General features: G+C 46.3%; 1 protein-coding gene across 4 annotated transcripts in view; it reads left to right on the top strand.

Annotated features, from left to right (window-relative positions):
* Positions 1-13,806, top strand: part of LOC8054029 (glutamate-gated chloride channel) — a 69,076-nt gene extending 55,270 nt beyond the window's left edge. For 2 of the 4 annotated variants that reach the window (XM_029975381.3, XM_029975388.3), the window contains 6 exons: positions 788-1,023; positions 2,116-2,198; positions 3,559-3,696; positions 5,113-5,373; positions 6,364-6,536; positions 9,095-13,806. In XM_029975381.3, the coding sequence (XP_029831241.2) occupies positions 788-1,023; positions 2,116-2,198; positions 3,559-3,696; positions 5,113-5,373; positions 6,364-6,536; positions 9,095-9,427 (1,224 nt within the window). In that variant the 3' untranslated portion in view covers positions 9,428-13,806. The remainder of the gene's footprint in view (positions 1-787; positions 1,024-2,115; positions 2,199-3,558; positions 3,697-5,112; positions 5,374-6,363; positions 6,537-9,094) is intronic. The other 2 variants (XM_040206297.2, XM_029975392.3) reach the window with 2 other exon arrangements.
* The last annotated feature ends 2,294 nt before the right edge of the window (positions 13,807-16,100 follow it).

Here is a 16,100-nt window from a genome sequence, read left to right as displayed (position 1 = left end):
TGTTTTCAGAATAAAGAGGTTACCTACGCGCACAACACTCCAGCTTCCTCGTATAAGCGGGAATAATTTCTGTCCATCAGTGAAGCCAGGACTAGACCCCCAGGGCTCATCTCCAACCCTCACTATAAACGCCATCTTGGAAAACGAGTGGCGCCACCTATAGACGGTTGGATTCGCGAATACCCCAGCCCCGCTACGAAAACATGCACCAGCGTAAGGCTTCGTAAAGCCTACTTGTTTACTGCAAACTACTTTAATGGATTAGAGTTTCCTATAAAAATCTCATGAACCTGAAACAACCTGTACTCATAAAAATAGGTGAGTCACGCTAGGTATGAACTCGCAGATGTCGGCAGCCATGTTCGTTAAGGTTCGAAATTAACGCAGGAGTGGGGGCCTCGTGATATTTTCGCTTCAGCAGTTTGGTTGCCTACAGTCACCGTGTGGTCGCCAGTTTCCAGCCACCGTGCCCAACGAAAAACGCAGAAGGCGAAGCCATTCGGTCGCAGTTCGCGACAGAGAAAGACGATATTGCCGGAGCCTCCGAGCTAACTCGATATCCAAAACTAAACAGCGTACACCTTTGCGGTTCTAGACAACAGATCGGCAGCACCCACGATTCGATGGTGGGGAAACGGATGTCACGTGACCGGAACGGGCGAGTTACCACCGTGGCGTCCTAGCACAACTGGGGGAAAAGGAGCGTCACTGCTCGGCTCTCGAGTGACCCGAGGTGACTCGCGTTTTCCCCGTCGCGGACTCACCCGGCTTGCCTCTGCACGCGCAGGAGTACACGGCACAGATGCGTCTGCGGCAGACCTGGTTCGACCAGCGGCTGCGGTACGACGCGGCCTTCCTGCACCCGGAAGCCAAGATCCAGGGCGACCACTGGCACGCCGAGCGGATCTGGCTGCCCAGCGTCCAGGTGACCAACATGCGCAACTTCGACTCGGTGACGGGCATCACGCCGGCCTCCGTCCTCATCGTCATCCTGGCAGACGGACAGGTGCACGTCAACAGGAGGTGAGCGACTCGAGCTCTGGCGCCAGCTTCCGGGCATTCTCGAGATACCGATGCTGGTTTGAGCCTCTGGGCGCCGCCGTTTTCCGCTCCACTCAACAGCCACACTGTAGAGTGCAGTCATACAAGGGACACGGTGTTCGCTGAAGGCATGATGACATCTGCGGACACGCTTCAGGCATATCTTAAGCATGTTTGCTTCATGTCTGCTTCGAACATGTTTGCAGACAGTTTTTTGCTGACCAGTGTGACCGACCTAAAAAGAAGAAACACTCTGAAGACTGTCTTTTGTGTGATGGCTTGACCGCGGCTTTATAAAGACAGTCCGCAGACAAGGCATGTATCTTCCTTGTATGATGGTCACATTGGTCATACAAAAACTCTCTGCACATGCGTGAGACGTATCCCCAGATGCCACCATGTCTCCAGCTGACACTGTGCCTCTTGTGCGAGCAGTGTGTCTGCGGGATGTGGTGCGACCGAACTTCTTCGAGCCTCGCTAGACGCAGCAAAAAGCCAGACGTGGCTGGCAAGAGGAACTTGGAAAGGAATCTTCCCGAGGACTCAGAGTGGCAGCTGGCGCCCGGGAGGTTAACGAAACGCAAGTTCTGCCCGGAAGGTTCCTTTTCGAACCCCTGCACAGCCCTGTTGAGGCATGCCCGTGGTTGCCGGACGGGTGCACCTGCAGAGCGTCAGAGCACTTTCCCACCCACCGAAGCTAGAATAACTTTTGAATCGCGGTTGAAAGCAAGCGTCCGTTGGGCTTTCCGAGTTTCAGGAGCATGAAGATGTCTGCCATTGAACGCCGAGACGCTTGAGCAGACATGGGAAGCAGATCAACGCGCTAGACATAGAAAAGCTTATTCAAAATGGATCCTGTATTCCACGCTCCGTTCACTCCCTTAGATCTGCGCTACTTTTTTTTTTTTTTTGTGGCAAAATATGTATTTTTTGGCGATATGAGCCATATTCAAACTGCCACATTGATAGGCGTAAGTATTGAGGAACGGTCGGGGATTATTAACTTTTATATATATTGCTCGTGAAATAAACCAGACACCGCACTCAACCCGGCATACTATCTATCGTTTTCAGGTTGCACCTTAAGCTCAAGTGCGAAATGGAATTCCACAAGTATCCCCTAGACAAGCAGAAATGCAGCCTCAAGATTGAAAGCAGTAAGTCCATCTGCCGTGTGAATCAAGTGCAGTCATGAAGAACCATCGTCGGGGATAGAAACGAAGGAAACTGAGGGCTCCCGGTATCTCTCACCTGCACACGTAATTTCTACAAAAAGGGGGGAAAAAAAAAGATGGGAACAGATTGTAAGTAAAGCAAGGTAAAATAAGCACACACTAAAAAAAGGCACAAAGGAGCGTGCAATTTATACACCGTACGGATATGTTAGTTTATTGCGAGGATCAGGTAAGTGTACCGACTATTTATACGCATAAATAAATGAAGACTTCCTAACGCTCGTTCAGTCGCAATAAAAATAAGGCGGGAGTTCGCCGGTCGACTTCGACTTAGTTCTTGATAGACTCTCGCAACTGCCTCCGTTGATGCTGCCTTACAAAGCACCGTGAACACCAAATCGTCGACCTCCTTCTAACCAGTTTAGCCAATGGAAAGAGCGAACGATATCAGGCCCAATGTTCACGAAGGGCAATGCCAAATGGGCGCAACCGAGACCGCGATGTGCGTCGTCCTCACTGGCAACCGCTTCGGAACCGCAGGGTTATTAGTCTTTGACATTTTTATCGACAATGGCTAGATAATATTAGATGTTCGCTACACGTTCCTTTGGCTGCCAGTGACCATGGAACTGATCGACGAGAGGCCGATGATTCGGGTCGAGCTGCATTCGGCGAGATGCCGTCAGTCTCTATTTCTGTCACGCCGCAGCCGACGATCCAACGCGTGGAGCCAGTCAAGCAACCCCAAAAGTGCATCGTCACGGCGCTCTTTGTTGTTTTGGGTTCGCTGTTCCCTGCGAAAGCAATCCCGCTCAGCATAGGATCGCAGAACCATAGCCTCCTCCATACTCACAAAGCACGGCAGTTCGACAGCAGAGCCCTATCCCTGGTCGCAGATTTGGAGCGCGACGATCTGGTAGCACAGAGCATCAAAGAGCCATAACTCGGGGAACCTGGACGTCAGCGCACAACTTTTGCAGCGGCGAGGACCCGAAACACACTTGTTCGCTCGGGAGAAGTGTGTTTCGGCGTCTCGCCGCAGCGGGGCGCCAGTTACGTGGCTCTCCTCTCATCCGTTGTCTGCCGCTCCATTTTTTCCATTTCGGCGGCCGCTTCTCTTGGCGATCTGCCAGGCTTTGAGGGTTTATAGGAGGACCAAACCAATCAAGCAAAGCGAGTGTTCTAGAACACTCGCTTTGCTTGATTGGTTTGGTCGGTGACGTACAAGGACGATGAGCGCCATGACGGTCCGCTTTGGTGCTGCTCGATGTGCTTCATCGCATGGTGGAAGGGGGCGGGTGGCTTTCCCTGATGTTCGGGACTTCGTCGCCATCTCGAACAGGCATGCTGTCCACCAAGAACATGCTGCTCCAGTGGGAAAAGGAGCAGCCCCTGCAATTCAGCAACACGTTCGACATCAAAGGCTTCCAGATGGTGGACTTCAACTGCAGCAGCGGGGTCGAAGACTACGACCACACCGGTGAGAACCCCCAGAATTGCGTCTCGAAAAGACAATCAAATTCGTGAAATCAGGATGTAACACAAAATGGAATTAGCCAGATTTAGCCTAGAATCCGCAAAATGTTTGTATAACACATTACCGATGTGACGAACCGTGCATCAAAATAAAAACCCAACAAGTTTAGTGGAGATTCTGGTAAAACGGCTTCCGCAGTTATAGAGTATTTCCGATCGTTTCACATTTTCGTCACATGCCGAAAACTTCGTCGTTTGTGCGCCGATTTAGTAAATTCTAACACCAATAGATTCGTCTCGTTGGACTGCATCTGGTGAACCAGATAGATGCGAAACCATATTAATTTCTTCTTGGATGTACTGAAACATGCATGAAAGGCCCAAATAACATCACATAGAACGTTTTCTCGACGTTCTTCGCAACATTTATCGCGGACATTTAACCTTCCCATACATGCTAAAAAAAATTTACGTACATACTTTTGAAGCCTAACCACGGGCACGTCATGACGTTTTCGACGATCAGTCGACGTCGGTTCAACGTTCATGTGCAGCCTGGGTATAAAAAAAGAAACACGCCGAAGAAACTTAAGACTGCTTACGTGTAGGAATGTGAAAGCATTCCTACACGGCAGCGCATTCCCACAAGCAGCGCGCCACGTCTTCCTTATGTACACGGCGCTCCGGCGGTGACATCATGTTCCCCCACTGCGCAGGCGAGGCGCCCCGCCGGTTCCACGGCTTCCGGGACGAAGCATCTGCGTTGCTGTGCTTTTCTTTGTGTTTTATTTCTGAGGCGCGTCCGCTTTGGCCTTGAGTGGCGCGTGCTTGATGACGTATTGGTATGACCATCTTTCGGGAACAAAGCCGCCGCCTTTTCTGGTAATAAAACATATAGGGCTTGCGCCTTAAAAAAAAAATCATTCCCGCTCAAAATTGCTTATTATGTATATCAAAGCGTCCATGGCAGACCAAACCGCCAATACTGCGTCACATAGCATCTGTTGAGAGTACATAAGTACCCATACGTTGTTTTTTTGTTTTTTTTGCTCGGAATCATATGGTTATATGTTGCAAGGGTGTCGCTGAAGGCCTGTCTCTCCTTGTTGATTCCCTAAGATAAACAATAAAGTCACTAATAGGCTTGGCCTTTTCAGAGTGCGTTTCTTCATGTCTCTTCGAACGAAGTGTCTTGGAGAAATATCGTTTTGGCTTGTATACGCTTCCCTGGTGTTTCTTTCAAAGTTTCTCTTATCCACGAATATCTTCACAATTTGTCGGCACTAGTTGCAAGCATTCCCGAGCGATTGCAACACAGTCGGTGATGCTCCAACGTAAATGTTTTGTCCGCGTGGACGGGACGGGGAGCACAGCCACGCGCCCTGACGGCTGTGGCGCCACGCACTCTTCGGGGGCGCAGGCAACTTCTCAATGATCATGTGCGAGTTCAACCTGAAGCGGGACTTCGGACCCTTCCTGCTGGAGATCTACATCCCGGGCATCACGTTCGTCATCACGTCATGGTTCTCGCTGTGGATAGACATCCCGGCCGCCCCGGCCAGGGTCACCCTGGCCATGACCACCTTCCTCACCCTCGTCACCGGAGGAAAGTCCATCCGCGAGAAGCTGCCCAAGGTTCCCTACGTCCACGCTCTCGATGTCTGGTACCTCGCCTGCACCGGTACGCGCCCTCCCTACCCCTCCGCGCCTGGTGATCACACTGCTCAGGCATCAGAAAAAAGACATGTTGTTCGCTGAAGACATGATGGCAGAAGTACCTACAAACGCACCTCAAGTATTGCCTCTTTGCTTCAAACATATCTATATTTCGAACGTGTCTAAAGAAAGAAGGTCGCCCCAGACAGTGTCTGCGCGGACGCTCTTTTGTATGATGTAATCTTAGCAGTGGTGAGCGCGGCTTTAAGAACGCTCTAGAGCCGCCTAACGAAATCTGAGTTCACCGCGTTTGAGTGACTAATCCTTGTGCAGTCACAGCTCGTTTCTCACGCTGGCTAGAATGGGCAAATAAAGAGCAGTGGTCGGTTCCGAGTGCATGAATATGTAGAACTCTTTTCATTATGCCAGCTGCGTAATTCTGATTTAACGAAGTATTGTGGATAGCCCTAGATTAAGGTTTTCAGTTTTTTTTGTTTTTTTTTTAGATTTCCCTTTTATGATTGTACGTCGAACTTTAATACTCGTAACTTCATTGTAGAACATATATCGTACATCCTGTGTAATTTTTTATTTGAAGTAAACAATCCGGGACCACATTTTTTACTTCACTAAATAATTACTGAATTGAAGAAAGCATTTTGGGGAACAACCGGGTCACGAAGTTTTTTGTACGGAAAGATGCGAGCGCGGGCTCAAGCGAGCGCGCTCACCTCTAGAGCAAGAAAGCTACATCGATCCAATATAGGGTCCGTAGAGGTCACCGTAGTAGAGTTGCAGTGATCTCGAAGGACCAACACAAACGTCGCTTTCACTGCGGCTTCATTTTGGTTTTTCCCTTCTCCTTCCTAATGGTGCTCATGGCTTCCCTTTTTTCTGAGAGGTGGCGCCAGTTTTCGAAAAATGAGGATATAAATGACGATTGAACAATTCCCTGTCGTTGTTTATGTTAAGGATGTTATTATGGATGCTATTCAATATCGTTTCCTTTGCGCAGCTTTCGTGTTCTTCATCCTGCTGGAATACGCGATGGTGAACTACATTTACCACAAGGACAACAGGCGACGCCAGGGCGGCATCCGACGGATCGACAGCCAGGCGTCCATGGGCTCCTCCGCAAACAGCCTGAAGAACAGCAGCTCCTACCTCAACATACTTGCGGCACTCGAGGTAAGACCGGCAAACTCATTCGTTCTTGCCGTTTATTGGTTATTCGTCCCTCGTTGAACGTACTCCACGATCGAACGAATTTTCTAGGAAACCAGGCGGATTAGTCAGGACAGTTATCAACAGACAGTTCTATCCAGCAGTACATTTCAGGAAACAAAGATTTTTGAAATACTCATACAAGTACTAAAGTGCAATAATTGTGTTTTTGTTGTCACCGACGGCTTAAGAAAACCAATGGCGTGGCCTAATATGGGCTGTGTCCCAAATCTTATTCGAATGGATCCGAGTTACTCCGGCGGATTTTGTCACGTGACAGATAGGGCAACGCTGGACGCGGGTAGGTTTTCGAACGCGAAGGTACAGAACCTTTACTTTAGAGTGAGATCAAGTAAATTATGGAACACGGCCATGGTATGATTCGGCAATCGACAAGATAGCTTGGGACGCCTTCCTTCATGAATGATCAGGCGTGGCATAAAATACACAACTGTCCTTCCTGTAACTTGTCTCAGCAACCGGGCTCTTATACGGATACAGCCTCGTTCATACAAGCTCACACTCAACGCCAAATCCAACGCGCAGAATTTGCACGAAAACGGTACGCGTGCTTACCTACTGAATCGCTGATTCATTAACGTTTAGTCTATATTCTAGGTTTCTCGTTGTCACGCGTTACTTCAGCGAATGTGATAATAAAGAAACTAAAATCCTGCCAGAGTCAGATATATGAAGCCTGGTTTGCCACGGCTTGTGATTAGAGGCGACCAGAGTGGACCGAAAGCGCTTCATTCTAGCCCGAGGTGATGTTTGGGGGGCTATTCCTCGAATTGTGGGAAAGTTACAACAATACCTTACAAGAAGACAATGTTTTTTGTTTTCTTTTTGTTTTTTTGCAAGTTTTGTTATTTTTCTGTTTATTAATAACGTTGCCGTGGAGTCAGCACTCTTTAGCTGAAAATTGAGAGCCAAGTCAATATTTGGCTAGTTTTAAGGGCTGTCCAGAAATTCAATAAATAGACTTCCACCAATATTTATAACGGGGATGCTCAGCTTTATGAGAGCACTACAAAAGCTTCAAAGGTTTTTTTTTTCTTGTTCTAGAATAGGCATCAAATAACCTAAAAAGTTGTTTTAAAAGGTATTGAGTAAGTTAGTTCGTATAAATTTCTCCAAACTAAAAAAGGTTACTCAATATTTATATTATGTGCGTCTCAACATTCTGATCAATTAAAAACCAAAAAAAATTAAAATTATTTTTGTAAGAATATTAGCGTTAAAGTTCAAAATGTTGAGTTCCTAGCAAGTTTGTAGTAAGACTATATTGTTTTTCATAAATATTAGTACCAACAAGACCAATGCCAACGTTACTAGAACACTCAGTTGGGAAACTCACCGTCGAAACTTGGGCCGCTGGCGTCCACCGAGACCGAGCTAAATACGACAACAGCGCCACTCTTTATCATTTGTCTGTACTGTGGTCACCTTGAGCTTTTAAGGGTCAAGTTTTTGCGTAAAAACAAACGGAAAAGACTCTTTTTGTATGCAATTTATTGGAGTTTAGTACAAAATCAAGGACACGTGGTGTTTTTATAATTTTTGGTTTGCAAGGTTTTGCGGCACAATTAATATTGTTTTTATACAACCATGCCTCACCGGTCCTTTCAGGTAGCGCGTCCCGACCTAGGTGCATTTTAACTTCGGTAGATATTCGCGGCGCGTCCGCTGGGGAGACGGGGGTGGCACCTCTGTAACCTCTTCCGCTCGGCTCCAAAATGGCCGCTTAAAGCCAAAATAGAAGTAATGTAAAGTTCCTCGAGTGGCCGCTGCGGGAGAAGTGGCGGCGTTGTGTTCGTCATTAGCTCGGTTCTCGAGGACAGATCGGGGCCACTTTTTCATATAAGTCTCGATGGCAGTTTTCCAACTGAGTGTTTTAGTAACGTTGACCAATGCATACCATCAGATAGACAGTGTTCATATCGACGCGCCGATAGTTGTTCTATTTCATAGCTTTAATGGGTTCATTTTTGAACCTCAATATGAATTACTGAAGCATTGCTCAGCACGTCTGCGTATTTGAAAAAGAAATATAATAAAGGCTAAAAAAATCTTATAGGACTGGTTTGTGATAATTCTTGGAATCTTATACAATATTAGCTAAATTAATGAAGTGAACAGTTTGTAAAAATCGACCAAAGTTACGAAAAAATAACAAACTGAGTTCTTTACGTACTTCAGCACGTGGCAATTGACTTTTTTTTTTCATACTTCATACATTCGAAGTTTTAATATTGTTGAGGGGAGTTTTGTTCATCACTGTAATTGAGCTGCTACATGTATTTTTAAGAACATCTTACCCCCTCCTTTCCACCTCCCTTTTTGTGAACAAATTTGGTTGAATGCAAATTAACTCTCCCATTTAAAATTATTTCATCGACAGACGTCGAAATAGTCGCTAGCTGTTTTCACCCTATCACGTACTAATGTTTGAAGGGAGGTTACGCGTCAGCCCTCCCCCGCCTCGTGAGTAAACGTTCCATTCTTGCTCCCCCCCCTTGCAGCAGGGCCAGACCAGCACGCCGTCGAGCCCGACCCACAAGAGCCAGTGCACGGTGCAGATCAGCAAGTACAAGAAGAACCACAAGCTGACGCCCGTGTTCAAGATCTCCGACCTCGAGGCCCACACGCTGTCCGACCTGCCGGACTCGCCGCCGAGGTCGCCCATCTCTCTGCGTTCCTTCACCGGGGGCGACGAGCCGTACGTGTGCACGCTGGTCACGCCGCTCACGCCGCGGGACATCGCCAACGGCATCGACCGCCACTCGCGCTACCTCTTCCCCCTGGCCTTCATCATCTTCAACTGCATCTACTGGTACGTCCTGACGTCGTCGTGAAGACGCATCCTGACCGCACACGCCATTGCGCCGCCGGTGCCATCGGGTGCTCAAGACTCCCAACTCGAGTGCCGGACGACCGCGCCACGTGCCCGCCCGCAAGCACAAAACCCCGTGCCCTACACAGAGCCACCGATTGTGTTCCGAAGTGCCGCAGAAATGTCGCTCGTTGTTCCGGTGCTCACGGCCACGTGGATGAGTGTTGCATCTACCGAGTGGCGAAGATTCGTATATCGGCGGGCTTTTCATGAACATCGTCAGTGTTAAGTACAATGTAAAGCGTCATCTCTCGTCGTCTTAGGAGACTGCTTTTAATGTTGCGGATGGGCTGACGTCGTTCACATCTTCATAATCTTGAGCACAAACTCTTGACGAGACAAATGTGAAAGCGTGAAGCATTACACTAAGGAGCTTCGCGTCACGGGATCTTCGCTACTTCAGTACCGACGCTTTCGGCGCCGGATGACGCCACTCGGGCATTTCGGTGCTCTGCGAATCCCCGCTAACTCTGGTGCCGCTTTGTTTTTGCCTACGTTTTATTTCGTAGAAGCTCGGCGAACTCGAGGCCGAAAAGGACAGTGTACGTTACATTGCCTGGAACGCGTCTCCACCTGATATGTTTGGTGTTCTTAACCCTCCCGGGTGTCCAAGTGTACCCCACATGGCAATCAAATGCTTCGAAGGATCCGGCGGTTGGAAGTGACGGCTAAGAGCGGACTCGGGTGTCGGTGCCTTTACAGAAAATTTATATCTGGCCAGATCTGATGTTTTCAGATATGGCACATATCAAAAATTGGCCAGATATAACCTGGTATGGTATATCTGCCAGATATAGCCTCATAGCGCCAGATATGGTCTGAAATCCCTGGCTAGGTATCGAAATCCCAGATCTGGCTAAGTATGTAAATTCCAGATCTGGCCAAACATATCAAAAGAAGCACACAAGCCTGGAATTATATCTTTTTATTATCTACAATTCTTTCAAAATGGGTTTCCTTAGGGAGCCTTCATGTGCGCTTTGCTAGGGTGATGCCACCCTTTGTAATACCACTCGCCGACAAACCAGCAGCCATTTTGTTCCTCGGCGATAATCCGTGGGGCTTATAACCCTCCCGGAAACAAGCACCTTATCTCAGAAGTTCGGAGCAGCGTTGTGGAACCCCCGGAGGGAGGATTAGCATTTTCCCCCTCGGATGGGATTACCGATGGACACAAAGGCCACTTTCCGGCACACGGGGAACAATGAGGGGAACAAAATGGCGGTGGAAGAGGGTGTGGGAAAGGGAAACAGGCAGTTGGCATCACTCTATGCGAAGCGCACATGAAGGCACTCTAGGTTTCCTTCAAGTGCCCGGATCCGCACTCGAGGAATCATGGGAACGGTGGTCCGTTAGCTGCCCAGTGATCGGCCATTTCGACAAATCCCATGGTTATACAGTTTTGAGTTTAATTCAGAGTCACCTTGAACAAGCGTCCTACAGAGCCCAAAGACTTGTCATATCACTTTTAAAATCTCTCGTCAATGTCAGCGTTTATGACACTATGCATGCGATCAACCTTTTAACCTGACTGAGCCGCAGAAATCTCTTACAATATTTTCATTTTCGTGATTGCTGTTTTAGCATATGAATTGATTAAAAAGCCTAGAAATCACAACAACCAAACCTAGGATTTAGCTCGGAATCAGTGGGGCTGTTTATAGCATTTTTAGTGTTTCTAACATTATATCAGCGTCTTTGAAGCTGTACGAGAATAATATTAATGTAAGAGATGTCTGGGCAGCTCATCCAGCTTGAAGGGCGGACAGCATGCACAGTATTGAAACGCTGAGATTGATAAGAAATTTTAAAACTGATATGACAGGTCCTTGGGTTCTATAGGACGCTTGTTCAGGGTGACTGAATTACACTCAGAATGTGTAACCATGGAATTGGGCGAAGCTACCGATCACTATAGGAAGCTGAAGGAACATCGTTCCCATGATTCCTCAAGTACGGGCCGGGGCGGTTGGGGGTTTAGCAAATGGTCTATTCGGACTTCACGTTAACAATTATAAATAATTAAGCTACGTTGAAATTCTCGGGAAATTTAGCACGAATATTCCCAAACTTAAGCTTGTCAAAGCTGAAGTTTGGGATTATTTGTGCTAATATTTAGCTCACGAACAATGAGTCATTTACAGTTTTCCAACAAAGCACTTTTTTTACCTGTGCTGTAAACTTGTTTATATATTAAACACCGGGCGCCAGATAAGGCTGTATATATGCCAGATAAGGCTGTATATACGCCAGATTAGGCTGTATATATTCCAGATAAAACTTTATATTCGCTAGATAAGGCTGTGTATACGCTAGATAAGGCTGTAATAGGCTGTAAATAATCATATAATGTTTGATATGGCATTGCCAGATATGCCCCAGATATAAGATTTCCCAACGGATGGCTACGCAGCGAGCTATACCCCGTGCCGACTGCGTCTACCGTATCCATCTCAGCTGCTCCACTGCCAGGATCGCGAGGATCCGTAGCGTTACCAATTCTCTAGGGGACGCCTTCCAGGTATCCTGGTGGACACTGGGCACGTTTTACAAGGAGGGACTAATGAACCTAATCTACACTAAATAAGCTTCCAAATTCAACGTTGCGAGCTCTAGCGCCACAACCTCTGATCAGGTGGTGCATTTATTACCTGAAAACATCGAAGTAAACGTTTACCTTAATCAAAAGTTACAACTAAAACACAGGTCTTGCTATGGTTCAGTACCAAGTTTAAACGTAGTCAATTAAATGAAAAAACACGTATTCTTCTGGTTTATTGGAGCGTTTTTTTTTATTTTTAAAACAGGAAACGAGTGAAGTCAAAACTGTTTAATTTACTCTGTTCACTTCTTGTTGCTTTTTTAAACATTCTGAACGCTCGCCAGACGTTTTCTTTTTTTTTTTACATCGACACACACAAAAGAGGCCTAACTCCTTGTTGGCCCTTAAAAGTTGTGGTTTTTAGTTGTAAATTTTATTTAAAAAAGGCTTGCCCTTTAATGTTAAAAAGAAATAACTGCACCACGCAGCCGCATTTACGTGCGACACTACAGTGGGGGAGCAGGATAGATTGATTTTTTTAAATATATTTATTTAAAACAGATTAAACTAACTTCGCCTTCGGTGTGCAGGCTTGTAATGTATACGCGCAGGTATTCAGCATCGTACAAATATCTGAGAGGAGTTAGGAGGTTTAACGACATTAAAAAAAAGCGCCACAGTTTTTTTTTTTTTTTTACATTCTTATGCGGTCTTTGGGATTCAGTACTGCTTAGTCTCTAAGATTCAGTAAGAAAACGATCTAGTCAGCCACCAGGTGGTTCGTAACAAGACCGGTGTGATGTACGAAAGCAAGCCACGCCTGTACAATGATGTCGCTCGAAATACAGCCAAAGATGGGTCCCCACTTGAACGCCCAACAACATTGGTGCTGTCTTAAGTAAAACAATAAAAAAAAAGAATAAAAAAAAACTATCGCAAGGTAGCGTTAGTGTTCGGTAGGAAAGCTGCCGATGAGGCCAGCGCTGGTTAGTCCCGAGGAAAAATATTTCGATTCCGCGAGATTTCGATTTCGACATTCGAAGGCGCACATCACAAATCCGGAGTTTGCACGCGCAGTCTCAGATTTGTATATTCCTATATCACGGGCCATCGTGCAATTATACGTATAAAAAGCTTCGTTTTAGAAAACGACTAGCTTGAATATTACTCCGGTAATATTTCTCCGTGAATATCGTTTCCTCCTACCATTTTATCAACCTCTTAGGGGACCGTTGATGATGCTCAGCATTCAGGGTCAATGTTTATTAGCTCTTATTCATTTCTATGGTACACAATCACATCGTCACATACAATTTCAAGCGCATCCTTGTTATCAACGTCGACTGGATAGCCAGAATATTAAGTGCTCTATAAAGATTTAGCGCTGATATATTTTATTCCAAAACACCGCGCAATACACTCAATGTTTTCTTACAGAAGCGTGTGTTTATCTTATATCGCAACATGCGCATGCGTTCGCAAAAAAAATGAAATACGTGCAATGACGCAAAAGGTGTGTTCCGTTTGATTGAACCTTCGTACGTGTTTGTCCGAGCCGCTCAATTAAGTGACATGTTGGTGGAACTACGAAGAAAGAGTATATTTTGGGTTATGCGCATGAGGAATCGAACCCATGCTGCGGTAGTCAGAGGGACGTCGCAGGGGCATACTTTCGCCAAGACTCACTGTGAACTTTGCTCAAACGGTTCGGAGTTTTTCTACTAGTTATACTGTTCTGCGTGTTGACATATTGCCGGACTTATTTGTAGATTTCTAATAAAGTCAATTTATGCACCGTTCGCGTGGGATAATTTGCTGCAATGGACTTCGTCATGGTCACCCCTCACACTAAGCCCGGTAGCGGATACACACAAAATTGATCCGCATCTTCAGAAAGGTAAGGTGCAATCATCACCCGACTTCTGGAATCGCATTTTCGAAAGTAGCAAGGTGGATCGAAGCAGGGTGAAATGATTAGCGGCAGCATATTTTCATACCTGACCAAATCGCCATACTTTGGATATGTTTCTTATGCCGGTGAATTTCGATGCAAAATATCATGTACCGAGGCTCAGGGCGCGATTTTCGACGATAATTCAATTAGTTGTCATTATGGACAAATGGTATCGCTTACTCCAGCCAGTGGGAGTTCGTGCCCCTCGCGAGCGCATAGTTCAACAAAAGTCACCCAGGGTAATGTTCTAGGCACCTAAATGTCTTAATTTACATAAACACTGGTCTATGCTCTGTTACTTCTCAAAAGCGCACCATCATGGCGTGCGTCATGTTTTTGTACGTGTTCTATTATAGGTGAACCAATCTTAAACAGAAAAGGGTCGGTGACTTTCGCTTTCCACGCTGCTTGGTTGGTCCCATTAGGTCGGATACGTCGACTGCACAAAGTATAGGGACTATCGCTTATGAGGCATTTACACCTCGTTCGAATGCGCTGCACTATTGAATCAATTATATTTATATCGTGTATAAAGGGTCTTTATTTTAGGCTTTTCACGTCGTTTTTAAAAATCCGTTAAGGCTGCCCTAATGCAGTACAACCACGTACGTTTTACGGCCCGGGGGGGGGGGGGGGGGGGGGGGCATTATATAGGTGGCTCGTCGTCACGATAGCTTAAATTAATTAAAAGTTGTCGAATAATTTTCAGTTAGTAAACATAAACATAGTTCAGATTATAAGATTGCCGAGCATCAACAAAAACCACAAAATCAGTAACATTTAGAAAGAATCGCCGCACATCGGCAACCCGGTGCTCCGTAAAAGTTGCTCGTTGAACGGGCGCAAGGCTGGCAGTGCAAGAACGCGGATGATAGCTTTCTCATCCGTGTCCATCATGCCACATCATCAAAAACCAACGCACTCCGAGTAGCGTCGTTTCAAAGTGGTTCGGCCGTTTATGCGCATTCGATTATCTCTTGAAATTCGGACACCCACACCTCGCGAGGGAACGTTTTGAAAACAACCCACTCCCCAATTAAAGGCGGAATATAAAATGCAGAGCCCTTGAGCCCACCCTGGTACTATGGCAAAGACTCAAAAACGAATCTTTTTTTGAGAAAATCGGTCTTAAAGTGGGAATGGTTCGGCTCTTTTTACACATTTGTTCATCTTTTGAAATTTGTGCACCGTGCCTTGCTAGGGAACTTTTTCAGGACAACCTAGTCCCGAACTAAGGGCGGAATATAATATGTAGAGCCCTCGACCACATTCAGATACTATGGCAAATACTGCAAAACAAGTCCTTGTTTAGAAAACCGGTCACAGAATGAGGATGATTCGGATGTTTTTGCGCATTCGTTAACTTTCTTTTTTTTCAGTTGGGCATTTGCGTTTTGTAGGGAACTTTTTGAGGACAAATCAGTCCGCCAGTAAAGGCGGAATATAAACTGTGAAGTCCTCGAGCACGTCCCGGTACAATGCAAAATACGTACAAACAAGTCCTTTTTGAGAAAATCGGCCTCAAATTGGGAATGGTTCGGCCGTTTTCACGTGTTCCCTCAACTTTTAAAATTCGGGCACACGCGCCTCATTCAGGAGCGTTTTTAAGTGGGCCGAGTTCTTAACTGGTGACGAAATAGACATTTTAGTGCTTTTGTCTACAAGCTGCTGGTGCGAAAAATCCTAAAATTACTGATCTTGGAGAAAGTCTCTCTCGAAGTGGGCATAGTTCGACTGTTTTCAGGCATTCATTCATCATTTGAAATTTGGGTCGCCGGACCTTGTCCGGGGACGTTTTGAGGACGACCTAGTTCTCAACTGGCGACGAAACCTAAAAATTAAGGCCGCTGACTACAAGTCGGTAGTATTGCAAACTTTTGGGCTTTTGCTGACATTTTTGGAATGTGATATGAAGTCGGATGTTTCAATTCGCTCTCCTCCCGATTTTTGTTTTGCTGTCTGTGCAGGGTTATTTGGATACTTAGTTTAATGTAATTATCTAGTACCTGCTTAAATATTACTTTAGACCAGGGTGTCGAACCGGAACCGAACCGAACCGAAAACCGGAACAGAACCGTTATTTTTAGCCGAACCGGAACTGAACCGAACCGAAATCTTCGACGCCATCTTGAAACTGAA

This window comes from Ixodes scapularis, unplaced genomic scaffold (assembly GCF_016920785.2).
Source record: "Ixodes scapularis isolate PalLabHiFi unplaced genomic scaffold, ASM1692078v2 PGA_scaffold0__279_contigs__length_252992795, whole genome shotgun sequence".
NCBI lineage: Eukaryota > Metazoa > Arthropoda > Arachnida > Ixodida > Ixodidae > Ixodes > Ixodes scapularis.
Note: the sequence above shows the minus strand (reverse complement) of the source record. Positions and strands in the feature narration are given on the sequence as shown.